Genomic DNA, 25,958 nt, shown 5'->3' on the forward strand with positions numbered 1-25,958 from the left:
AGTTTTAATCATTTCTTTTGCTAAATAAATGGATTTTTTCTTCAGGGTTGTCTTATAGAGTTTAAAAATGTAGACACTATTAAGCCTTAACATTAATGACTATACCAAGTGCTAAATGCTATATAACAGCAATTATGTACATTTAATATTCACATAAATTAAAAATTTATACAATTCTAAATTTTAAAAAACGAGCCATTTCCTTTAGCTCTCCTCCGAATGCACAACGACCAGAGTAAAATAGGAAAGCTCGCATGACGCATTGCCATCGTTCGAATTAAATAAATTCCTATAAAACATCAATGCGGACTGATTTCCTCAAGAAATTTCAAAGTAAATTCTTTTGTTACGATTGTGAAATCAAGTGCAATAATAGCAGTTTTATTACATATTTTTCTTTTATATTAATTCTAGTATCTTAACACTTATAGCCAATGAAAAGAGAATCATTTTGGGAAAGAAAAACTTTTAACAGTTGTAAAAATTGCAAATTACTTCAGAGAAGTTAGTTCGTTGAGCAATCGAACTCATGTAAGTGTTCTTAACTATGCCACTTTAGATTTAATCGGCTTACAAGGTTTTCTGCACTATGATATACGATAAACGAAAAAAAAAAAAGTTGCATTTTTAGAATACTCAGTTTTTTCCCCTCTTTTTCCTTTAAATTCCTTTCCTTCCTCGTTTCTTTTATTTATTTTACAAAGTAATTGCCTTTCTCCCCCCGGCTCTCAAATAAAGTTAAGACGTGGTCAGCTTTTAAATATTATAAAAGATTTTAATGCATTGCGCTTAAAAAAATAATAAATGACTTACTACACTTTGAAAAACCAATGGAAAAAGAGAGGGGGATGCGGGATGTGAGTAAGAGGTAATGCTATATCTTTTTATTGCTAGCTTAAAAGTTCTTTTCGCTCTTAAAAACTACGAAAGGAAAAAAAACTAAGTTTTTAAAGGAAAAGAAAACAAAACTCGTTTCAAAAGTTTGTCGTTTTAACTTTATCTTAACATTATTGTACGATTTCTCTTGAAATTTTTTTGTCATTTTTTTTCTTTCCTATAAAAGGGACTTCAGAAGGGTTTTAATACAGTAATGAAAATGTGAAACTTTAAAAAAAATTTCAGAGCATTATACAATATTAAACTTAGTATTTTCCGTTTGTTTTCCACTTGTTTAACTTTCAAAAACTAACTTACAACGCAGTTTTTCTTCCTAACATTGAAAATGTTCGGTTCGAATTCTAAGAAATTTCTTAATACATCTTAAAGTCTTTTGTTCGATGAGAAATGAGAAAACTGGAAAAAAACTCGACTAAAAAAAAATGGAAAATATTTTGATAAAATCTTCATTTTTGTGAAGTATGCTAAATAAAGCTCTCAGATTGTTTTTGAAGGTTTAAATGTAGTGGGCAAATTTATCGATAAAGTTAAATCTACGCAGAATTTTTAACTGCAGTCTGTATAATGAGAATAAATCTTAACTCCTTAACCGTTAATACAATTGATAAATTAAATTTCTCAAGGCGTAGGACGGACAAAGAGCACATTTTCATCTACTTGCTACAACAAAGGCATGGTTTTACATGAACAGAGTCATTCGACAAATGCGTTACCAATGGTTAGCTGATTAATTTGATACCAGAGTTGGTTATGCATTATCGAAATGGCATAAAGAATTCAATATCATTGAATAAGAATAAAATTTTTAATTATTTTTCCCATCACATCAAATTTGCCTTTATGGTATCATTTTCTAAATGTAATTGTGAACACTGCTCGCAACCAATGTCAATGACAACACACGTACACAGTCAATAAGAAAAGCTCTATCTTGCGGCATGCTCGTGACGCAGCATTCAGTGAGCATGTACTCAAGCTCACAAAACTAAACTTTGTTATTGTTTAATAATCTAAACGATTCTTTTAAATGTTTAGTGTTTTCTTTATTTAAATGTCTAATTTTAACAAAATAAATTTCAATATTTTCAAAGAGCAAGCTGGAATCTTAGCTAGTGAATTCGTGAACAAATCAGATTTGAAAAAGCTTAGATTTTAAGCTTTGATTAACTTTCACTTGAGCCCTCCAATCTATACACAAATACATATGAACCCAGGGTTCCTAAGCAGTTGCTAAATCTCTCTCGTTACTCTAAAGATCCAACTATTTCGCGAGTCTATTATACATCAAATTCCTTCAAGCTCAAATTCCCACTCATTGGTGCGGGGAGAAATTTTAGAGGTGTTCGCCTCTGTCATTTGATAAATTCAAAATTGTAACTTCCTTTTGATGGCTTCAAAACAGTGCATTAATCTTACTACAATAAACCAATTAATGAGCATATTTAAAAGTACAAAAATTATGCATGCACTTATGCTACAAATAACAACAAAAAGAATAATGTTAAATTATGCATTGAAAGTTCGCCCATAAAGATTTGTTTCAGATGCTCAAATACAATGTTTAGCAATGAAATTTAATAAATAACAGCATGTAAAGCTTTCAACATGCTATAATTATGAACAAGCTCTTAAAGCAGCAGAAAGAAGCCAAATTTCGACTGAAGAAAAAGAAAAAAAAAGAAATTATTAAATAATGAAGCACGGTTTTACGATACTTTTATACGCTTACCTATTTTATTATTTAGAAGGGGTTTAAAGCCGAAAATTATGAGGTATTTGCGTGCTTGGGAACTCTATTTTTAAAACCTACTACATTGTGTTAAATAATCTGTCTAAGAATAAATTTCCTCCTTTCCCATACTAACATTTTAAAATAAAATATGCATCTTTAAAGCAATAATTTTTCATTTAGAGATTGAAAATTACTTATCCGTTTCGTCGCGGTTAAAATATTTTAAGCCCAGACTGAAAAAAATTAATTAAAAATGCTGTAAACCGGAATTTTCGGAGAAAAATGTTTTTCATTTTACGGTTTGAAAAAGTTGTTTAAAAATTTAATTACAGGCCACAAATTATAAAACTTTTAATGTATTTTAAGCAAAACAGTTTTTTTAATATTTTTAATGTTTTAAATTTTTAGAGATATTTTAAAAGAAAGGGGATAAGAAAAAAAAGTTTGTATTTATCTTGCACAAAAATTAAAATTTTCCAACGTTATTATTATTTTTAGTAATATATATCTAGTTAGAATTATATTTTGAAATCTTTCACATTTTTCTTTCACTGTTTTTGAATTTTTAATATTAAATATCAGTTATTTTTATAATTAATCTCTTTTTATTTCCATTATTGTATATTGAAACTAGATTTAAAAAATTAAAATACAAACATTTTTGAAAAGTTCACAATTAGAACAAGAAAAGCAAAATCAGATAATACAGATAAGATCAAATGTATTCAGTACTATTCTTTATAATGGCAATTTCCCAAACTATCAGCTTTTTACTTCAACAATAATAAAAAATAAATAAACAAACTCTTACTCCATTACGAGATTCTTAAGTTACATCAGCATTAAGAAATTACAGTTGTCTGACAAGTTTCGTCAGAATAACATTTTGGATGTTTTTATGATCATAGTTTCTTATTTTTTTAGAGTACATTTCAAAAGGAAATAGTGTCTGTAAATATATTTTTATCACCGTTGTTACCAGTTTTTGCATTTTTCCTCTAGAAATAATACTTTTAATATATGAATGCAATAAAAATAAGATGAAATAAAAAAAATATTTAGCATAAATTAATTACTAAAATATAGCAAGAAATAAAATTATTATTAAAATATAGAAGTCTAATTAAAGCATATAATCAGAAGTTTTTTATTGACAATCTTTAATATAGCTCATAATTCATTATAATAAATAATTATTTTTTGACATCTATTACTACAGGGCGATTTTCATCCAAAATCAAAATTAAATGTAAATTAAATAGTTGTTAGAAAATTCTTGGTAATTTGTTTGAGTTATCAAAATATTAAAATTCTTTTCTGTCATAAGGAAGACATCACTATGCAAAATTTCAGAACTCTAGTACATCAAAAATGCGTTACAATCGATTGCAAATTTCCGGTCTTCAAACAGGAAATAAGTTAAATGAGAGCCTCTAAAAATGGGGGATTCTAATTAATGTTGAAAATATAAATATCTGCATATGAATAAGATATTGATGAATGAGCTAATGAAAGTTACACCGTATATTATTATAGCCTATGTACACTAACCCGCTAACAACGAGGCATCTAAAACTACCATAAATTCCATGTGCCTCATTTTAACCATAGCATGTTCCCGCATTACCAAAAGTGCGATAAAACAAATAAAACCCCACATCACAATGAACGAAATCATTATAATTCCACTTACAGAACGCTTTAATGGCCTTCACAAAATAGGTTCCTCCCGAAATTAATTTCCTAACATCGCACGTCTTGGCCGAAAATGGACATAAACAGATCCATAATCACTCCACGTACCTTCTAACACAACCAACGTTTCTTACTCTTCTCACTTTTCATCCCAGGCCCCATTGCACCCCTGATTCATGACCCCTTCGAGACAAACCTCTTCATCTCGGCGAGAATTCCTTGCGGGACCCTCAGCAGAGGTTTTACCATCCCCCAAAAATCTCCAGAACATTTTCGTGGTCAATTAACTCGCCTTCTTGCGCAAAGTGAGAGAGGGAGATTAAAAGTAACATTTCTGGTGTAATTGTTCGGCAAGAACGCGACAGGGGTATAGGTGACAAGTAGGTGGAAGGGGGGGGGGCAATTTGTTGGGTCTAATTGCGTGGGAAGAATGTAACAACGGGCGCTCCTTCTAATCGCTGTAGTTTGATTGGAAAGGAAGTGTTTCCCAGGAACGTGTGAAGATTGCGAATTTCGGATGAAATTGTGACCAGGAAGATTATCTTTTTAAGGATGGGAATAATAGTCAAAAACATGAGATGAATCTCCTTTATCAGGTTAGAATGTCCCTCCAAAAAGTCATTTGTACTGCTAAATATCAAAAGGGAGAGAAAAAAAAAGTTATTTTGACCAGGAAGAAGATCGTCTCTTTAAGGATGGGATTAATAGCGGAAACAGGAGATGATTCTTCTTTATCAGGTTAGAATGTTCCTCCAAAAAGTTTTTTGTACTGCTACATATCAAAAGGGAGAGAGGAAAAAAAAGGTTAATGTTCTAAAATTTCGATGAAATTGTATACTAGAAGATTAATTTAGTTTATTTATATTAACGCCCCGTTTTAAAGAAACACTAGGGCTATTTTGGGACGGAACTCGTCATTTTGAACCACGGTCAGATGACGAAGACGACATCTGAGGTGGCATATTAAACAATATTGCATACGCCCATCATGATATATCATTTCACATTCTATGTAAATTCTTTATAGTCAGAGTAAATAATACGGTCTATCGCAATATAAAAGATGATGTAGCACTTGATTGTTAAATTCTAATCGTAGTATAAAATAAAGGATTATATTCATTAAAGAAATACAAATAAATGTTTCACAAACGATTCATTACAAGAAAGTTTTTAAAATTGTCTTCATAAGTTTACTAATCAGAATAAATTACTTAAATGCTATTTCTAGCAGAATCATACAGTTGCATATGGACTATGATACATCTTATATGTTATTTTATATAGAAATATTTAAAAATTAAATCAAAAATTTTGAGCGGAAAACATGCCATTCACTATTAGGAATGCTTCACTTAATGATGCTATTTCACTATTTAGGAAAACAAATGAATGTGAATTAATATTTATAATAAAAAAGTATTTTAAAAGAAAATTTTTTAGTTCCATAAAATTATATAACTAGTGAGAACAGTTGTAATATATAATTAATATACTGTCTTCAGCTGAAACTTTATTTTTGATTTAAAACACCGATTTAGAATGTGTGCACAATAAACGAAATAACCAAAAATTATTTTAAAGGTATTCAGCCGAAATTTTTGTTTTTCAATATGAGTTATTTTAAATTCCAAGGCACTTTTGCACAATACCGATAAAGAATAACTTTTGGTTTTGAATTTTCTAACTAGAGATATTAAAAAAACATCACCAAATGTTTGAAAATTAGAATTTTATCTCAGAGCGAAAAAGATCTGCATCAAATAGGATCTTAAAACTACGTGCGCATTGAATCATTTCCATAATGGTTACAATATTTAAACCTCAGAAAAAATTGACATAAAAAACATCAAAAAGAGAAAGAGAAGAAAACTCGTTCGAAAAAATATATCTTCCGACTTTAACTGTAAAACCCCACCTGACGTTTTGCCGAAACTAACGTGTTCTTTAACAAAGAATAATAGCGCTCGGTTACAGTGAAGACGTACAAATATCGTCGGCAAAAGACAAGGGCTTAAATATTCATCGTCTGCCATTAGGGGGAGATTTCGAAGCCGATTGCTGGCAGTAGAAGTTATCGATGGTGCTGATGGCACGTCTGCCACCCCCAACCGCCACCTTATCCTCCCAGCAGTTACGATTCCACCCCCATGGGTATAGTTTCTCTCTAAGATTACAGTTAGACTTTACCTTTAGTCTAGCTTCACTTTTTTAACTTTTTACTCAGCAGGGATTTATAGGAATTTAACGCACGGGACAACGAAACTGCTCCGAAAAGTTCTTTCCACAGCGGCAGTCGTCATTTGTAACGAGAGAGGAGACAGGAAAATGGCCGGGAAAACCTCGGCTCTCTCTGGGAATGGATATAACAAAGACAAGAGAAATTCGGTTTCTAGAAAAGGCATTATTTTAGACTAAGTTTCTCGTTTTCTGCAATAGCGGCGTTAGACTTTTGCAGCCCCAAGTTGGATTTCAATGGTGACTGAAACCATGGTCCCGAATGATTCTAGATTTCGCATGGAAAGCACTGAATGTATTATGCTTTTAAATAAAAGGCAAATTGGGAGTAATTTTTTTTATACTTCAAACCATGTTATAAATTATAGATGCCTATTCCAAAGGCAATTTCTTTAATTAAATTCTTTTCTCTGCATAGCTCATTATTTTTTTCATATCCTTATCTTGTTTTACTACTTACATATATCCTTAAGTTCGCGAAAAAACTTTAGTGCATAGAAGGGAAGACTCAAAAGAAAAAACATATTCAAACTTAGCGAAAAAAAACTGTAGTTCATGGAAGGGGAAACGTAACAAAAAAAAAAAAAAAAAACATATTCTAAATTCCGCGAAAAAAAATGTAGTTCATAGAAGGGAAAACTTAACTAAAAAAACAAACATTAATCCTAAATTTCGCGGGAAAATCTGTAGTCCATAGAAAGGAAGACTCGACTAAAAAACATATATCCTGAATTTCGCGAAAAAAACTATAGTTCATAGAAGGGAAGATTTAACTGAAAAAAAGTTAAAAAATTCTAAACTAGATGTTTAGTAAATTATAATAGATATTTATTAAATGCAAATATAAATTTCGATATAATAAATAAAAATAATATCATAGATATCATATTTGATTGTTTTTTGTTTTTTTTGGTATGATATATTCTTTAGAAATGCATCCGCACATTGGTTTCAATAATAACAGAGATTTATCAATTTATTGCATACTTGCCAAAACCCACCCTCTTCCTCTATTTCATTAACATTTCATTCGATTTTAACCCTTTCTAGGCCCATGGGAAGTAAGCTTCCCACCAAATTCATCAATCTTTATATGAAGTTATGTAGGCTAGCACAAGTTTTTATGTAAGACAGAAAATCACGTGTTTCAGTTCCGTATCTCATAGAAAATGGTATATTTTGATATGTTACTTAATTATTAATTTACCAAATTAATCAATCAATCAAATTAAATCTTTCTAATAAGCTAAATGAATAACTTTTTTTAAAGTTAATTTCAATCCTAAAAATATTTTAATATACCATGACTAGAAAAAAATAGCCTTTTGAAGGATTAATACTAAGCAGCTCCTTTAAAAATAGTAAAAGAAAAAAAATCACTCGTAATGGCATATTAAGATATTGCTAAAAAAACCAATTTTAATCCCTCTACTGAATTGTTCCAATAATGCATATTAAAATTGCGAACAATTTTGAAAATCTGATATTTATTTCATATATTGCAAGAGTATAAAAACATTCCACTAATTATTCTGCGAATCAATATTTTATAAATGGCTATTGATAATGGTTCGGCAAGTTCATTATGATAAGAAAAGGCAAAGCATCTTTTCCACTTTTATTTATAAACATTCTAAATTAGAACTAATTATTATCAGAACGCATTAAATACAAAACATATATATAAAACAAAATTTTTGAATATAACTTCCTAAGCATTTAAACAATTCTAAGTCTTATATGATTAAAAAAAAAAAAAAAATAGAATTTTCTAAATAAATCACTTACTTTTTAGACTCTGTCACAATGTTTCTAGCTATTTATTATTAAAAAAAATGAGCTGCTAAAAACTTTTTGATCAGGTTAAGTAGCCAGACATTTATTTCAAATAGCATTTTTTTTCAGTTAAATTTATATATAATTATTTTTATTATCACTGTATAAAATATAAAAATATATATTATTACTATTATATTTTTCAAAACAGACCTTAAAAAAAAGAAACATGAATAAATTTGTAAAAACAATTCTCCCAAAATTATTACACTCCTTTTTTTTTTAATTCAAAGGATTTGAAAATCTCATAACGAACAAGGTTAATTAGGTCCGTTTATCTGAATTCTACAGCACAATGTCCTCTCCTTCAGCATTCAAATACCTTTAACAATAATTATTTTGCCATAGCTGCGTTCCCTTTTCTCTTGAATTAAAAATTTAAAAAAATACAAAAATGAGTAAAAAAAATAAAAGAAAAACCATTCCTTTTACTCCAATTTCCCTCATCTCCTTTTCTAGCCTTTTTATTGTACCCGAAACATACTTTTGTGTTACGGAAAAACAATAAGTCCGCGTTTCTATTCAGCTTTGAACTTCGCTTATCTAAATTATTATTTTATTTTTAACCCCACCCCCTTCCCTGTCCTTCAACCTCCACTTTAGTTGCGTTCCGTCTTCTTTTTTAATCACTTAAGCATTCTCCATTAAAAATACGAAATGGAAATCTTTTTTAAACTAAATTTCCATCCCTACCCCCTACCTCCCGGGTGAACCCCGCCCTAGCTATTTTACCTAGCGCTTTCTATCAAATTGAAGCACTTAGTTCGCGCTCAAAAGTTCTTTAGGGTGGTATTTCTTTCTTTTTCTTACTTTTTTTTTTCCTTTTCTACTGTATGTTTTGCTTGGTTCTTTTTCCGCCCACCCCCTTTCAATGTCATTCAAAAAATAGAATGGTAAAAATAAGAATATAAAAAAAGTGGGTTCTTTAAAAGGTATAGAACTAAAAAGAAAATGGTGTGGATCTTTATGCAGATGTGACACTGCTGCAGACAGAGATGTTCCTTCGCAAAACATGCGCGCGCAAGTCTGAAGCACAGACTGGAACAAGAAAAGTTAAGGAGTAAAAGAAAAAGGGAAAAAAAATGGTTTTTCTGTCGCGAGATTTCCAAAAAAACGATGCAATTTAGTTAGTGGTTTTTCTTCCCAGATTTACATTTGAAAAAAATAATCACTATAAATCCTATGAAATTTTAAAAAAAATTTAAATTCTGGCGAAACAAAATAATATGAATATTTTATAAAAACAACATTATATTATATATATATATATAATGATATCGCCTAATCTAAATTAAATCCTATTTAATTTCCTAGTTTTTATCTTAATTTTACCCATATTAATTAAATTCTAAAATGTTCTCTTATTCTCACAATCGTGAAAGATAGATAGCAAGTGCTGAGCGAAAAATGAGTGAAACTTAGCTAAAAACAATATTTATTCATCATTTCTTGATTCGTTTTTATTGGAGCACTAAATTGTACAAAATAATTTTCTAAAAAAAAATTGAAAATGAAGACAAAAGCCAGATTGATTGGATTCGTTGATAAAATTATGACGTCATTGAAAATTGAATGACATTAACAATACATTTATTTCATTTCAATATTATAATAATTTACTTAATAATTCATTAAAGATATGTTAAATTTTTATGCAAGCTTCGAAATTTCCTAATATATGATATCAGTTTTGGCTTAGTTTCATTTCATATTGTTTTCAGTCAATTATAATCATACGATTTTTTGCTCTGACTTAGCGATTTTTGACAAAAGTCACTTCCAACATTCTTCCTAAAAGCATCCTTTATTAAATTTTTATTTCTATTATTTTATTGTTATTTAAATCAAAGTTCAATAAAGTACAGATATTGATTACTGATAAAATCTTGGAAACAAATTTTATAGAATATACATTGTAATATCTTTGGGAACATATAACTCTACAAAAAGTTCGAGTTCTGGCACATCAGGAAATGAGTAGGAAAAAAGTACACAGTTTCATTTTTTTTTTTTCATTTATAATACAAATAAAGTCGTGAAAACTAATAATGTATAAGTGACTCTGAAATAACGCCTCAAATATTACTTTACTTTAGAAATTATAACATTTATATGGTACTTTTTGTTTTATTATATCTTTTATTAAATCTATATCTTCGAAATCAAATGCTTTTAAAATCAATATCTCATTTATGTTTACATGCATTCAATAAATTAAAAGATACCAGATAAAATCTCTCAAAAATGTTAAGAAGCTTATCTATTACAAATGACTACGAATTCCTGTATTATAACTTAGTAACATTACTGAGAAGAGTATATAGCATGCTGTCTTATTAATAAAACACGGCTTCTTCAGAACAATTAAAACTATTCTATTTAATCATTTCCAATGAAAGATATATCACAATGACTGTCTTTAAGGTTTCAAACAAAGCATTTAATCAGTCAAATAATATTAATAAGAAAAAGTTCTTGAAGACAATTGGAATACGACACACACATAAAGAACTTTCTCAACTGAACACATTAAATTGCGGATTCACATTCGTATAAAGCCATTTACTCGGCTAACTTCATTACAGAAGAGAAATCTTCAACGAATTTAACGCAAAAACTTTCTTATATAAAATGGCTTAATTAGCTAACAATATTATGTTCCCGAAATACGAAAGAGCTATATTGCATAGGATAAGCAGAATTAATAATTATTTCAAGCATTTATCATTTGAAAATTATATTGTCTAGATGTGTTTACACAACATTATTTAGTCTGTTAATTTAATTATAACGTTAAATTCACAATTAATTTAGTTTCATCTTCAGGTATGTATTATTAAATTACTAAAGAGAAGACGATGAGTCTTGCCTTTTTTTAAATCTGTGTCTGAAAGCAGTAGAGTTAAATTTTGGATTAAAGACGATAGTTGCATATTCTATTGGCTATCTCTACTAGAATCCATTCGCCAGACAGTTCAGCCAATAGCTATATATTTTGAAAAGTGGAAAGGTTTAGTTCCGAATAATTAAAAATTATACGAATCGACACAGAAAAAGAATTACGAGTAGTAAAAAATTGTCGCTCATGCGTGCGTGTTTTTGTGTGTGTGTGCGTGCATATGAAATACCTAATTATTAAGACAAAATCATCATTTTTTTACGACTATTTCTAATCTCCCCTGAAAATGGCATTTTCATCTGTAAAAATGTTTTTCATATATTTAAAATATGCATTAAACTATTTGTGGGAGTTACCAGGATTTAGATTTTACAAATATACGGAATGGAAATGCCCAATGAATGCAACATTTTCCAGATGTAAAAAAATAACTATGAAATACTGTAGCTTAGTGAAAAAAATAAAGAAATAAAGGATTTAAAAAAAAATAAAAATCTAAATCTTTTTCAACGAAAAAAAAAAAAAAAACTGAAAACATTTTCTAACATTTACATCTGTTTACATTCCTCGTTTCAACTTTGATCAACCCCTTTCCCAATTTTCTAGTCGTCTGCAGTTGAAGTTAAGGAAACTTTCTTTCGTTGCAAAGATTTGCAAGAAAGCGCGCTTGAAGGAGGACGCAAAACATATTTGAACTCTGTAAAATTGCTCCAAAAATGTTTACAATTTTCCTTCTTCACTGCCCCTTCCCCCTTTCCCTTTCGCGTTTTCGATAAATCTGACGGAAGAATGAATTTTTGTCGTTAAAAGTTCTTGCTCGAGGGAACTGAAATATTTATTCATCCTCTTGAGTTAGAAAAAGGTCCAGCAAATAGTCCCTGGGAGGGAGGAAAAAAAATCATTCAACCCGTTTTCTTTCTATTTATTTTTTTCTTTACTTTTTAATACAAATCTTCCTCTCTTCATATGAATGCTTCTTTTCTTCTGATAGTGACAGATAAATTTTATATATTTTTTAAATCGTATATTCACAGATTTAAAAGCCATTCCGTAATTTTATTTCCGAAAATATAAGGATACAGAAGTTGTTAATTAAGTTTTAGATGGTAGAAGAAGCAGAGTGTCAACGTGATTAATAAAAATGTAAAAGTGACGTTAAGAATATTTAATCCCTTACATTTCTGCTTTTCTATCAAATAAAAAATTGACTTTAGAAGCTCAAACTATCTTGGATTCCCTGTACCACAATGAAAGCAGGATTTTCAAAATGGAATAGTAATTTATCCTAGTTTGTCTCCTATCTGGACTAATCTTTCTTATTTTGGACTCCATATGTTAATTTACAATAAACAAAGGGAAAATGACTTTTGGAGCTATATGTTATTTTACTACAAAGTGAAAAAAAAGGGATTTTTTTATTGTAAACTTTAAATAGGACTCTGCCATTGCCTGAGCCTTTCAAAGTATGCATAGAGAAAGCCAAGCACTGTTAAAAGTGGACAGTATCTTGTGAGTATAAGAAAAAAAAGCAAAAACAACATCTTATCAAGCCTTTTTTTCCTGATCATGGACTCTACCTTAGACTGAGCCAATGTATATATTTATTTTTCCAATTTATTTTTTCATTTATATGTTTCACTTTGCTTCATTTTTTTTTTCTGTTTTTGAAGTCTAAACTGCCTAGTTTTGGTAAATTTTATTATTTACTAATTATGTTTCACTGATACTGTTACTGTGTATTATTATGTAGGGTCTTCTGCTTGAGCCATTTAAACCTTCTCCACTTTTTCTTTTGATGCCTGCCCCTTTATTTATTTATTTTCCTTTGGCTGTCTTTAGATTCTTTTGCATCTAGTACACACGCGTATGAAAGTTTTTAAGAAAAGCTAGTCCTTTGATAGCTACTTAAATTCTTTTTTCAAAAATTTAATTATGAGCTTTTTACCGGCTTAACAGCACTTTTGACACACACCTATCATCATCGTAATTCATCAAAATACATTTCTGCTTCATTCACTTATATTCTAGTACATTATTTTTCCATTTTTTCATGAATCATTAAATGTTCTTTCATGCATAAGAATAGTAAATTAGTAAGTTCATGCATAAGAATAGTAAATTAGTAAGTTCATGCATAAGAATAGTAAATTAGTAAGTTCATGCATAAGAAAATAGTCAATTAGTCGTAGGTTTTTTTTTAATATTAAACTACACAAACTAAAATACGAATTCGTTTCAACAGAATACTGATTTGTTGTAGAATATTAAAATCGAATTCATTTTTGAAAATTTTTATAATAATTTTTAAAAATAACCGATTAACCAAAAAGCAACATTGAAAGTCAAAGCATAAAGCTTAAATACAAAATATCCCAGAAAAAACTGAAATAAAACAAAAAAAAAATCGGTTTTTCAAACAATGGCATTTTTATTATTGATTCATAACCATTTGATGTGCCTCGAAAAAAAATAAGTCCACAATGGGCTCTTAGAAAGAACATAAAATAAAACATTAAATAAAACCAAATCTTACAGCAGGCAATCTTGAAAAATGTATCATCGGATTGAATTTCCACAATCCATATAAATGCGGTACTTTAAAAAGGGAGAATATTAAGACCATAAAATATATTTCATAAGTTAAACAGGAGAGAAGAAATAACATTTTTAAGGTGCGAGAATGTTGCAAAAAAATAAGAAAAAGAAAAGAAATTATGAGATCTTGAATGCATCCAATGACACTGGATTTTTTTCTTTCATCGCTGCTTAAAATAATTTTAAGTAAAATCACATTGCTATACGAATCTGGATATCCCTCCAGGCATGAAACAACAAATATAATATCGTGGAACAATACAGTTACGGAAGAAAAATGCTCAATGGATTTTTGTGGTGTGATATTATCTTTCCGTGAAAGGAAATCATTGGAAACATTTCAGGGGAAATAAAATTTTAAAAAAGTATTTCCGTAAAAAATGGATGACAGTCGAATAAGTAGATTTAGTAGATAATTGTGGTTCGATAAACTGCCAGGCTTTCATACACAGAATGGGACACTACATTGTAAAAATTAATGGGAAAAATAAAAATAAGATTTGCAAGATTTTTATTTAAAAATAAACTTACTAATGCTTACTTTCATTCGCATTGAGTATTGTAAGAAGTCCTAATAATTTAAAATAATTTATATGCTTTGTGAGAAAAAAAATTACAAAAATAATTAAAACAAAAGCATGGAGTTTTAAAATTTTACTAGAGCTTGATTGATTTTTTTAAAAAAATTTGAAATGGAATTATGATTTCAAATAATATTTTCTCCGATATTTGTATTTAAAAAAAATTTAGAATCTCCTAAATGTGTAAAAATTTCGAATTAAAACGAGTCTCTTAAATCAAATCGTTTTAATAATAATAATAAAAAAAAATCGACATACATATGGGATAACAAGGAATGAGGTATTAACTGAATATTTTAATAGTTTTGAATAAAATCAAAACGATAAATATTACTTTTATTTGCAACAATAGACAAATCTGATATAGCATTAACTCCTAACTTTTCACAGTGTCAGAACTTATTCCCTAGAATTAAAGTAAATGATATCATAATATATATATATATATATATATATATATATATATATATATATATATATATATATATATAATGTAAACACAATTTTTTGAGCAATTTTGTAGTGAAGGCACTTTGAAATTTTTTAACTTCGATTTATTCCATTCCGGGAGGTATAATTTATGTATAAGCAAGAAGCGATGAGGTACGTCAATCTACAGCACGACACAAGAGCGAAAAGAACTAGAAATATTTTTCCACGGTGATTATATACAATGAGATTCTGAAAGGGGTTTCTTTATATGTGTCGATTTAGGTAAGAGAATTATAGGTATCATTTAAAAGAATTTGTTTAGCTTGACAGATTTTTTAAACCTTCTTTTCGGAGTGTAGAAACTCGCCGATTTCAGCAGTTTTACAGAGCTCGTGCAGCATTCATTAAATAGAAAAAGGTGGAATTGAATAGGAAATTAGAAAACATTTTAGAATTAAGTTAACGGGTTAAATTAAAGTAAAAATTAGGAAATTAATTAGGATTTTATTTAGATTTAGAGATATCATTACATATATAATAAATATTAACTACAACAAATAAATCTACATACCTAAATTACTTAATGGTATTGTGAAAATAAAAGAAATTTTACGGAATAAGATTTACAAAATGTGTGAAATTTTTATTAATATGTCATAACACATTCACATTCCTTTAATATGTAATAACCAAAGGTCTTCAAATGATTATGCTGGCACATTTTACAGGTCATTCTCAGAAAGGATATATTATTCAAATAGGCGCTTGTAGGATAATTTTCATACAGCATAACAGCGACTCAAGGGAAAGAGTAAAGAGGGAGGGCAGATTAAATGCAGATTCAAACTGCTGAGATATATCTCAGTGGATTCGAATCAGATCGGCAGAATCAGCTGAGATAATTAAATCTAAATGACTATTATAATGACAATCAAACGCTCACTACAGGGAGATGCTCGACAACTGAAAGTGCCTATTCAAAATACGAGTAGGCATTAAGTACAAATCTGTTCGACTATGTATAATTATATATACTGCAATTAATCAATGAATGAAAACTAAATTGTTATATATATATATATATATATATATATATATATATATATATATATATATATATATATATATTGGCTTACGAAATCGCAAGCCCATTTAGTAACATCAGAAACTCAAATTTCAATTTTAATAGTTATTTTGTTATGGGCGATTCAAAAACATTATTCAGTATCTAATATAATATTCAAAATATTTTACGACAGAAATAGTAAAATAAGAGAAATGAGAGTTTAAAATAAGAGAACTTTAAATTACTTTTAACACTCACTATATTTCTTTGGTTTTATTGCAATAGTCAATCTTAAAAGTTCATTGCAAACGTTTGCATAATGCTACACAGTAATACTAAGGTAAATTAAACTCCAGTTAACTGAAAGATCATTTTCTGATTTGAAAATAAAATGTGAATCTGAACTGAAATAAAAGTATATTCTGAGCAAGTATAAAAATAATTAAAATGGATAAAAATTAAATAAATAAATAAATAATTTTCTTTCAAGCCAATTTACTGATTAATTTATCTAAGAACATTTTATTCAGCACATAAAAACTGAACAAAAATTGCTCATTTCCATCTTGCGCAGAAGAATGTGGTTACAAACACATGGCGAATAAAATAGAGGATATGCGATAAAAAATAAATAGCAATTTTGAGTACATAAAAGAATTGGAAACAAGCCAGCAAACGTATTTCAATAGAATTAACATGATTAAAGAAAGGTCATTAAAGAAGCATCTTACCAAAAGGGTTTTATTAAAGCAACAAAATATATTTGCACTGCATCGTTAACAAGACTTAAATTTGGCGACAGATAAAATGAAAGAAAAAATTATGCATACATAAATGCGTACACACAAACAAAGAAGTCAACCAATTACCAAAAAGGATAACTGTAAGTAGATTATTTTCATTCAATAATTATATATTAAAATATAAATGAAAATAAAGAATACACTGTCGTATAATCAAGCAGATAAGCTGTCAATGGATATATATTATAATTATTAAACATAGAAATTTTATTCAGATAAGTTCTTATGAAAGAAAGTTCAGAATTAATAAAATGTTCAGTTTAAAAATTATTGTTTAATTGATATCTAAAAATAAGATATAATCTAAAAAACATGACTATAGCCATGTGCGTCTAATATCGTTTATAGTTTTTTAAAAAAATAATCAGTTACATTATAATTTTTTCGAACTAAGGAAAATAAAGTTATCAAAAGAAATAAACTTAAGTAGTTTTTAAAAAAGTTTCTAGAGACTCATGAGTTTTGGATATTAGCGATATATGTGGTCATTTGCATTTAAAATAAGAAGTAATTCGACAGTAGTCAGTAAAACCGAAAACTAACTGGCTGTATTTATCGAAGAGTCAATGCACTTTAACTGTGTTCGGATATTCGCCAGAAAAACTAGAGATAAGGTAAACAGGGGAAAAGCCGACCATTTGAAATAAAATAGAGCCTATTTCTCGATAAAAACTCGAAAAACGACCCAAACATGATACTTGAAGGTTGACACTGTTGACATCAGAAAGACCTGCACCACACTAGCTGGTGTCAAAGATAAAATGGGGTAAGTCAGAGCGTAGTACAAAAGGCGGCACTGAAAATGACCGGTTGCATATATTTGATTTGTTTTGTTTTTCCGGACAAGAACTCGATTGTAGAGTTAAAAATTTCAAAAGCAGAGAAAATATACAATCTGCATATAATTAATGATAAGCCATGTCATTACTTTGATTAAATTCTTACTCAGTTTATTTTCTTAAGGTTACTGAGAAAAGTTAAATAAATTTAAAATTACGTTAGTGCATCGTTTTTAAATAACAATTGCATGCTCTTGCGTTTATGTTAAAATTAGCCGTATAAAAGGGGGAAAAAATACCACCAAGCTTCATAAAAAGGCACATTATTTACAAATATTTCATTCAATAAATATGAAGCATTTCATTTATTATTATTTTTAATTCAGTATCTGAAGACTTCTTGAAAATATTTCAAGAGAAATTTTTAATCTATTTTAAGGAAACAATCAAAATAATTGGAATATCGTCGACGTGCTGTATTATTTAACGACATTAAAACCGATCCACTGATTACAATCAAAATTTGTCACAAAACTACAATTGCACACACCCCATTTGATATATTGAGAACTTCTAATGACTTGATGTTGCATTTTTGAATCGTTGCTTTTACATGTTTCTGAAAATACAGAAACTTACTCAACTTCTAGTTAGATTTGGCTCAAACTCTGATAAGTGTCTACAATAAGATGTGAAATCTGTGTCCCGAATTTTATCCATCCAACTCTCTCTTCGTTTTGTAACTATCGTGTAAACTTATATTCGACGGAATTCATCAGAATGGACTAGACAGAAATCTACACATGCCGTGTACACTACAATAAACTAAATATAGCTCAAGCATTTTTGAGTTGTCTCTAGCTCAAAGCGTTTTTGAGTTATCTTTGTCACAGACAGACGGACGGACACATTCCAAAAATGCGTTTTTCGAACTTTGGGAGGTCTAAAACGAGCAGATTCGTCAAAATCTAGAGTTTAATTTTTTTTTTAATGTTTACAATATTTTTTCGTATACGAGAAAGTAGAAAAAAAAATCTATTATTTCTTAAAGAATATTTTATGCAACAAAATCTTCATTATAGAATGCACAAACTTAAGGAAATGGAATTTTTTTTTAAATATATTAATTTAGTATTTTAATATTTCCGTTTCGTATTAAGCTGACTGCACGCAGCAAGGTCTCCAAACACTGACTTGCACCATTTTTCTTCCACATCAGAACGCAGTGACGGGAATAATTCAACTACACGCAGCATCCGATAGAAATAAGTTACCTGCAGGAGGTTTCAAAAGAAAAAAAAAGCGCAGTAGGACTTTAAATAATGGCGAACGTTCGTTTTCACGGGCGGCAGTTGATGGGAATAACTTGCCCGCACCCCATCACAATAAATGCGATAAAAATGAAGAGTCTCCCGATAAATTTTCGGGCGTCTTTTGTGTGTGGAAGCCTCGGATTGGTTGTGAAGGAATGATATGCCTTTATAGACTCGTGTATAAAAACTGCTCTCCAGAGGCTTAGGGTATTGTATACTTTTTCCTCCGCGACGCTTTTATTAATATTTCGTCCACCCCCTCCTCCCCTTTTTTTACACCTTCTTTTTCTTTCTTATTTTACTTTACCACTCGTCTTCTGGAACCTTTCTAAAGGAAGTGTTAGATGAGTTCCCAAATTTTGAGAAGACTGGCCGTAAGTCTCATCGGATTTAAAATGGAACGAATAGTAATAATTTATAATATAAATATGTATTTATTTATTAGCTAGAATTAGAAATTTCACGTTTGATTGTTTTTAACAGATCGGACTTTGTTCATAGATATTTCAGTTGAATCACTGAAGTTCGAATCGAATGATCATACTTATCTAAGAGAAAAAATACAAAAAATAAATATCTGCAAAATTTTTAATTTATTCAAACTATAAACTACAATTCGGACTTTATTATAACAGATAAAAGAAGTCTCGATCGATTCATTAATGAGCTATAACACTTATAAAAGGAATGTACGAGGCTAATTAAGCTTAAAATTCAATAAAAAAAGACAATTCAAGAATTATTCATTTATTCAAATTATAAAAATCACTTTGAATTTCTAAAAATGGTTTGTTATTAATCATAACATTGGTTGAAAAATAATAGTGAAATATTGAAAGTTCATGTTAATGAGTTCTTAGTTGTTTATAAGACACGGATAACTAAAAAAACATACATTATATTTTTAAACGTTTCTAATAAATAAATAAATATTGTTACAGAATTTTTTTTTTAATTTATAAGTTGAAATAAATTGCAGATTTATTTTAATTTATTCCGAACATTTCATATTACGAATTTGACGATTAAGTAAACAATATATGTTCCTATTTTTTATATAATTATGTATTTAGCATATAATTCTGAAAGCTTTGTATGCAAAATAAATTATAAATCCTACTTGTAGGCTACACTTATATCATTTATTTAAAAAAATTACTTTTTTAGAATTAAAGACAGTTTATCAATCTTTACTTAATAACAAGATACATGAATTACTCATTTAAAAAATTCAGTCATTTCGCTGTTTCACAGCACCCTAATGCAATACAAGACGTGCTTGCGACTTCAAAAGTAATTTGGATAAACGAGGTGTCAGTTATACACAATTCAGGAATGAAAAATGAAAATAACAATTAAATTGCCCCAAAAATGTCCTAGTCTATATTCTTAGAAAAGAGGAATGTGTATTTACAACACATCAGATAAAAAACCGAAAAAAATGACAAGCCTTAGCCTACTTTTTCTGCCTTTGCACCCTGCAGCAAATACGAAAGGAACAGGAAGCAAAAGAAAAAGCCCACCCCATCCGCATGGTTGCTTCCAGAAAAGCGTAGGAAGGACCCCTCTCCTGTCTCCAGGTGTTTATTGGAAGGGGACACGCCTCAGCGAGTCCCTAGGTGAACCCTCCTCCTCGCTACTTCTGACAGTGTGTTTAATCACCTAACTGGGGCTTGCTTGCATCGACAGAAAAATGACAACTGAGTTATGGCAGCCAGAAAGAAAAAGGTGCCACCAGAAAATATGGTTAGGCATTGCTGGAGTGTGCGGCTTGCTGTTGGGCGAAAAAGTTTGCCTGATTGTTGGCAACTTGGAGGATTCGTTTTGTTGGACACAATTGGACAGTTAGGAAGTCGAGTGTGTGAGGGGGATCAAGACTGTGAATGAGGTGATAGACATTTTTTCGTGTATCAGCAAATGCTCTCTTTGGTGAGAAGTAGAAATATTGGGCAGTGAAGTCTGTTCATATCAACAGATAAGAAGCAGCTGAAACATGCAGAGGAGAATCAAATAATCTCTTAAATTTACCGTATAAATGACTTAAATGAAAATAACTTGAAAAAGATTAAATTTTAGGATGTTGTACTAAGTCATGAACTAGATCATTTTCTGTGCTTAACAAGAAAATTTCTTTATCAGACGAATTTGGAAGGCAAATCTAATATTATTTATCTCTTTCTACCTCATTGTGACATTTCAAATACTTTCAACCATAAGGTGCTTTTCATTTAACTCTTTCCCACATGGTGGTATATTTCCAGAACCATTTATAACAAAATATTGAACCATTGAACAAAATATAACAAAATATTGAATTGAATTGTTGTTCAGTTTTTAAACCATCGCACAAATACGCATTGTCTTGATCCATAAATTCCCTTCGCTACATAATCAAATGATACACCGAATTATCTGGTACATTGATTGGTATTTCGTCCAAAAAATAAAAGAAAAAAAAGGATATCAGAGATATTTATACACGTACGAGTCATTTCAGTCTTTTTTAATGAATAGGCTGATTTTATGATATTTACTGAATTCCAAGAGCTTGATTTAATTACAAGAAGAGAAAAAAAAATTTCATCAGATGACGACAGTAAAAATTAAGAGGATTACTACGATGAATTAACGGGCAGTAAATAGCAATATTTTTAAAAAAACATACATATTTTATTATCATAATTTATTTAAATGTAAAATTTATTTCAAGAAATCGAATTAACCTTATAAAAAATATATACGCTGAAATTTTCATTAAGTGAAAAAATATATTTCTAACAGGCAACAACCATTTCGAGTTTTGATAAAATGAAAGATCGACAAAGCTGATATAAGCAAAAGATAAAACATTTTCTTTCGATATCTAAAATAATAAATTACAGTTATTGTTGGTAATGGCAGAATCGGTGCAAACCCCTCCAACTTCAATAAACAACAAACGCTCTCTCCGTTCCTTTCGTTTCAAATATTAAAGGGAACTTTAAAGAAAGAGAACTTTAATAACGTGATATTTCAAAACCATTTACTGCAGCGGCACAAATCCTTACTGCAGAGAAGAGCATTCGAGAGCAAAGAAGATTAAAACCAAATAAGAGCGGCCATTCGCCGGTGCTGCCCATGAAATCGGGATACTTCATCAAAGAGGAAGAAAAAGAATTCTAAACCGCTCTTGCGTTCGATTTTCCATCTCCCAACACACCTTTTTCTTCGATTTTCAGGTTCGGACTTTTCTTGTCGGCTTGTTTACTACATTTTTCACCACTTTTCAGAGCTTTCGCTCCTTTGGGGAGTTGGGGTTGTTGATGGGATGGATCCCACAGCTCGAAATTTCTTTCACAATGTTTTTTACCTAGTCTTTTTCGTCTCATTAATTTTATTTATTTATTACGTTTCCGATCGTTTATTTCGATATTTTTTTTACCAGATAGAAATTTTCATTGCACTTTCCAAAGCTTTTGAAATATCTTGTGTAAACAGACTATGAAGACTGAAATGAACGCACATGCCTCTACTCATATATCCTTACTGTGTATTGAATTAAAAAGTCAACGTTTTCCAAATATCCGTAGCTTTAAATTGTCAAACATCTTCTTAATTATTTTAAAATAGTTAAAGTTGCTTTACTCTATTTTCATTTCTACACATAAAAGAGAAGGGGAAAAAAGGAAAAAACTAAGAAAAATAAATTAACCCTATCAAAGCATAAATCATAGTGTTCAATGTAGAAATGAGCATACATTAATAATATATTTTTAAAATTTCTGAAATATTAAAATTTAATAATTTAGGCATAAACCTCATATTTTGTATAAGAGTAAAATCATTATCAAACAGTTCATTAACAAGCTACACCGAAAGATTTTGTTTCTTTAAAAAATAAAGGATAATAAATTTGACAAAATAATTTTTGGGGGTGGGGAGAATTATGCAAGTGATACTTCAAACCTTACCATTATACTCTTGTAATTGCTTCAGAAGTCTGGAAACACGCGCTTTTATTTCACTACATGTTCTTGCAATTTCTTTATTATTTTTTAATCAATATGTTATTAATTAGGGACATAAATGGTTTTTCCTGAATTAAAACAAAACATTTAATAGCATGCTTTACAAAGTAAAATGTTAACTATAAAATAATCAAAGAAATTTATATTATGCAATTATATGAAGAAAGTAATAATGAGGGCATAAGGAGTATTTTCAAGATTACAAGACTCTTTTAAACGTAGAATGAATAAGATTGAATTTTCTAACAAAAAAATAATAAATTTAACCTTTATTAAATGTAAAATAACTGATAACTTGGCAAATTATCTCATCATATTAACATAACATTATATCAACTTTAAATATCTCACTAATTATTCTAAGAGTAATATTTGGCAAATGTTGTTTCACTGCATAAATAAAAGTTATTTCTGTTAACAACCACTTTGATGTAATGAAAGATAGTGCTCAATATTCTCAGAAAGCTCATTTTTATTCGCCATTATCAAATGGTAATTTGAAAATAATTACATTATTAGAGATTTAAATTGTAAAGATTAAAAATGTAGCGATTTAATTGTATCAATATTTCTAAACGTCAAAGCATAAGTGAATTGTCAGTTAGGAAATGTTACACCCACTTTATGGGTCTGAATCATGTTCTAAATTCACCTTGCATCCCTTCAAAAGTCCGGTTTTCGAAGTAATTTACGGTGTTTATTCTTAATCTATTTTTAATTTAGTAATTGTAACATTAGTATCTATACTAAACAACTGTGAAGCATTGGTTAGATGTCAGTTAGTCTAATAATATTTATCATATTTTTAGATATTATAAGCAGGATATTCAGCAAGTTATTATTGTCTTACCTAATAAACTGCAGAACCAATAAAGTGATGAGTAAAAAAACCATCGTAACAGCACAGCCAATGTATACAATCATCCTCAAGGTTTCATGGTCAGTGGTCAATGGCTGATCCTATGAAAAGGAAAAAATAAAAATCATTACAATTTATAAAGTAATTAAATTTCACGTAACTCTCCGTTCATTTGTAAGTAAATTCTTTCGTAGCTTGAAAAAAACGTTGTGTGCACTTTCTCATTTTTTGAAGTTAAAACTAATGTAAAAAGAAAATGTTTAAGCTACATATATGCTCCAAACGGAATAGAGAAAGAAAATGAAGGCAAGAATTTATCTAATATTAATTAAAAAAAATTGCAACATTAATAAAAAAAAATTTCTAACATTAATAAAAGAAATCAATCTAAAATGTCTGATTTGAAATTTTTATTAACGTTTTAAGAATAAGCACTTAACTCATTATTATTACTGCCATGTCATTTCTCCATTTATACTAAATATGCCATTTTTCTGCTTTTAACTTATTGAAAAATTGAAGACTCGAAGAAAAAATTTTGCAATCCAAGTCAAAGTCACAACCGGGAAAAGAGAAGAAAGCCAGGAAAAGTTTTTAAAAAATTGATAAAATCTTTTCAATTAACATTCAGACAAATATCAGAGTAAAATGGCTAAACATAGAAAGAAATTCATATTTTGCAATAAATGTGATTACATTAACATAACTCAGAGCAAATTTCTTTCAGGAATCCGACTTCACGTCTTAAACACAATGATTTTCTCTCCAAGAAAAAAAAATGTCGAATGACACCTCAAATAACAGAATTCAGGAGTTTAAAAGAAAATGGCTATTGAACCAAAAGGATCATTTTTAACAACAAATAGTGTATTGAAGCTTGCATTTCACATTGATGTATATACATTGAATTCTCATAGATTAATCAATTCTCATTATCATACATTCAACAATGATGGATTTGATTTTAATATTTGCATGACCGTTAGTTATGCAATAAACAGTATTTTATATCTTGTAAAAATTAACAAAAGCTTACTAAGTTTTCTAATATTTCTCATACTCATTTACATACGATGACATAATATTGATGATTAAAAGTATTAAAAAAATATGAAGTGTATATACTACAAAACAAATCACCTAACTACAAGGAAAATGAATTTTAAAGAACAAAATATGAATGCAAAATCTGTCATGGACCCAAATTGTCATTTTCCCTCTAAAGCAAATTTATTCAACAAATGAAACTATTTCCTTGGTAATCCGCCTAGAAATGCTGAAATGCAAGTAAAAGCTTTAACTCCAAATAAATATTCACAATATTGTTTTTCACTTTACAAAGCAAAGTAGCAATAAGTAAAAATAGGTTGAAATTCTATTCTCGAAAACGCTGAGCCGTAAGTATTTTCAACTATTTCTCATTTTCCTCTTTCATTTGTTTATAAATATTTAGCCGATTTTCCGCGGTGCTTTCCCCTTTCTGGGAAGAAAAGAATAGCAAAATAAATATATTCTTCCAACTCGCCGAACTCTTGCAGCAAAGCGGGTCAAACGATCTGCTCTAAGAGCGAGTCATTTTCTTCAGAATCAAAAGGAGCTGATCATATTTCGGTCGGAGTGGGTCCGCATTCAAACGAATCACGCCTCCGTAGGGAGTAGGGGGGAGAAAGGTGAAAGGAAAGATCGGGACAGTTTCAGAAAAGTGCACAAGGGGATCTTCAGAATCTCGGAGAATGATATACCTTACTACACTCGGTGCCTTCTTTATAGCCTATCTTCCGATTACCGTTAGGGTTGCAGTTAAGTTTAAGATGCGGAATTCTCGAATTTCAAGCAGAAGGAAGGCTCTTGGGTGAATGAGGCGGATGTCAACGGGAGCTTGACTAAAATGCAACAATTTAATGCTTCCAATGTCACAGGAAACTTACACTGCATCATTCAGAACTTGATTTTTCACCGGGTCTTTTATTTTACTTGAAGAAAAAAAAACAACAACAACAACGGAGTATATCGCGAATATCAGATATATTGATAAATATTTCTTAAAATAAGAATGAGGTTAATGTTAATGTTTAAAAGTTAACGAATTATTATAGTTTATGGTTTTAAATATAAAAAAAAAATTACATGATGTTTTTATTTTTGTTTTGTTTTAAGACTTTTTTCTAAACTTTTACATTTTCTGCTAATTGCGTTAGGTTTATAACCAAACTAAATAAATGCAGC

The 25,958-nt window shown here is 29.3% G+C and overlaps 1 protein-coding gene across 10 annotated transcripts in view; it reads right to left on the reverse strand.

The window, feature by feature from the left end:
- Nucleotides 1-25,958, reverse strand: part of LOC129965741 (latrophilin Cirl-like) — a 716,323-nt gene that overhangs the window by 38,435 nt on the left and 651,930 nt on the right. For all 10 annotated transcript variants that reach the window (XM_056079881.1, XM_056079880.1, XM_056079878.1 and 7 more), the window contains one exon: nt 23,724-23,833. In XM_056079881.1, the coding sequence (XP_055935856.1) occupies nt 23,724-23,833 (110 nt within the window). The remainder of the gene's footprint in view (nt 1-23,723; nt 23,834-25,958) is intronic.

The sequence above is a fragment of the Argiope bruennichi genome, chromosome 4 (assembly GCF_947563725.1).
Source record: "Argiope bruennichi chromosome 4, qqArgBrue1.1, whole genome shotgun sequence".
Classification (NCBI taxonomy): Eukaryota; Metazoa; Arthropoda; class Arachnida; order Araneae; family Araneidae; genus Argiope; species Argiope bruennichi.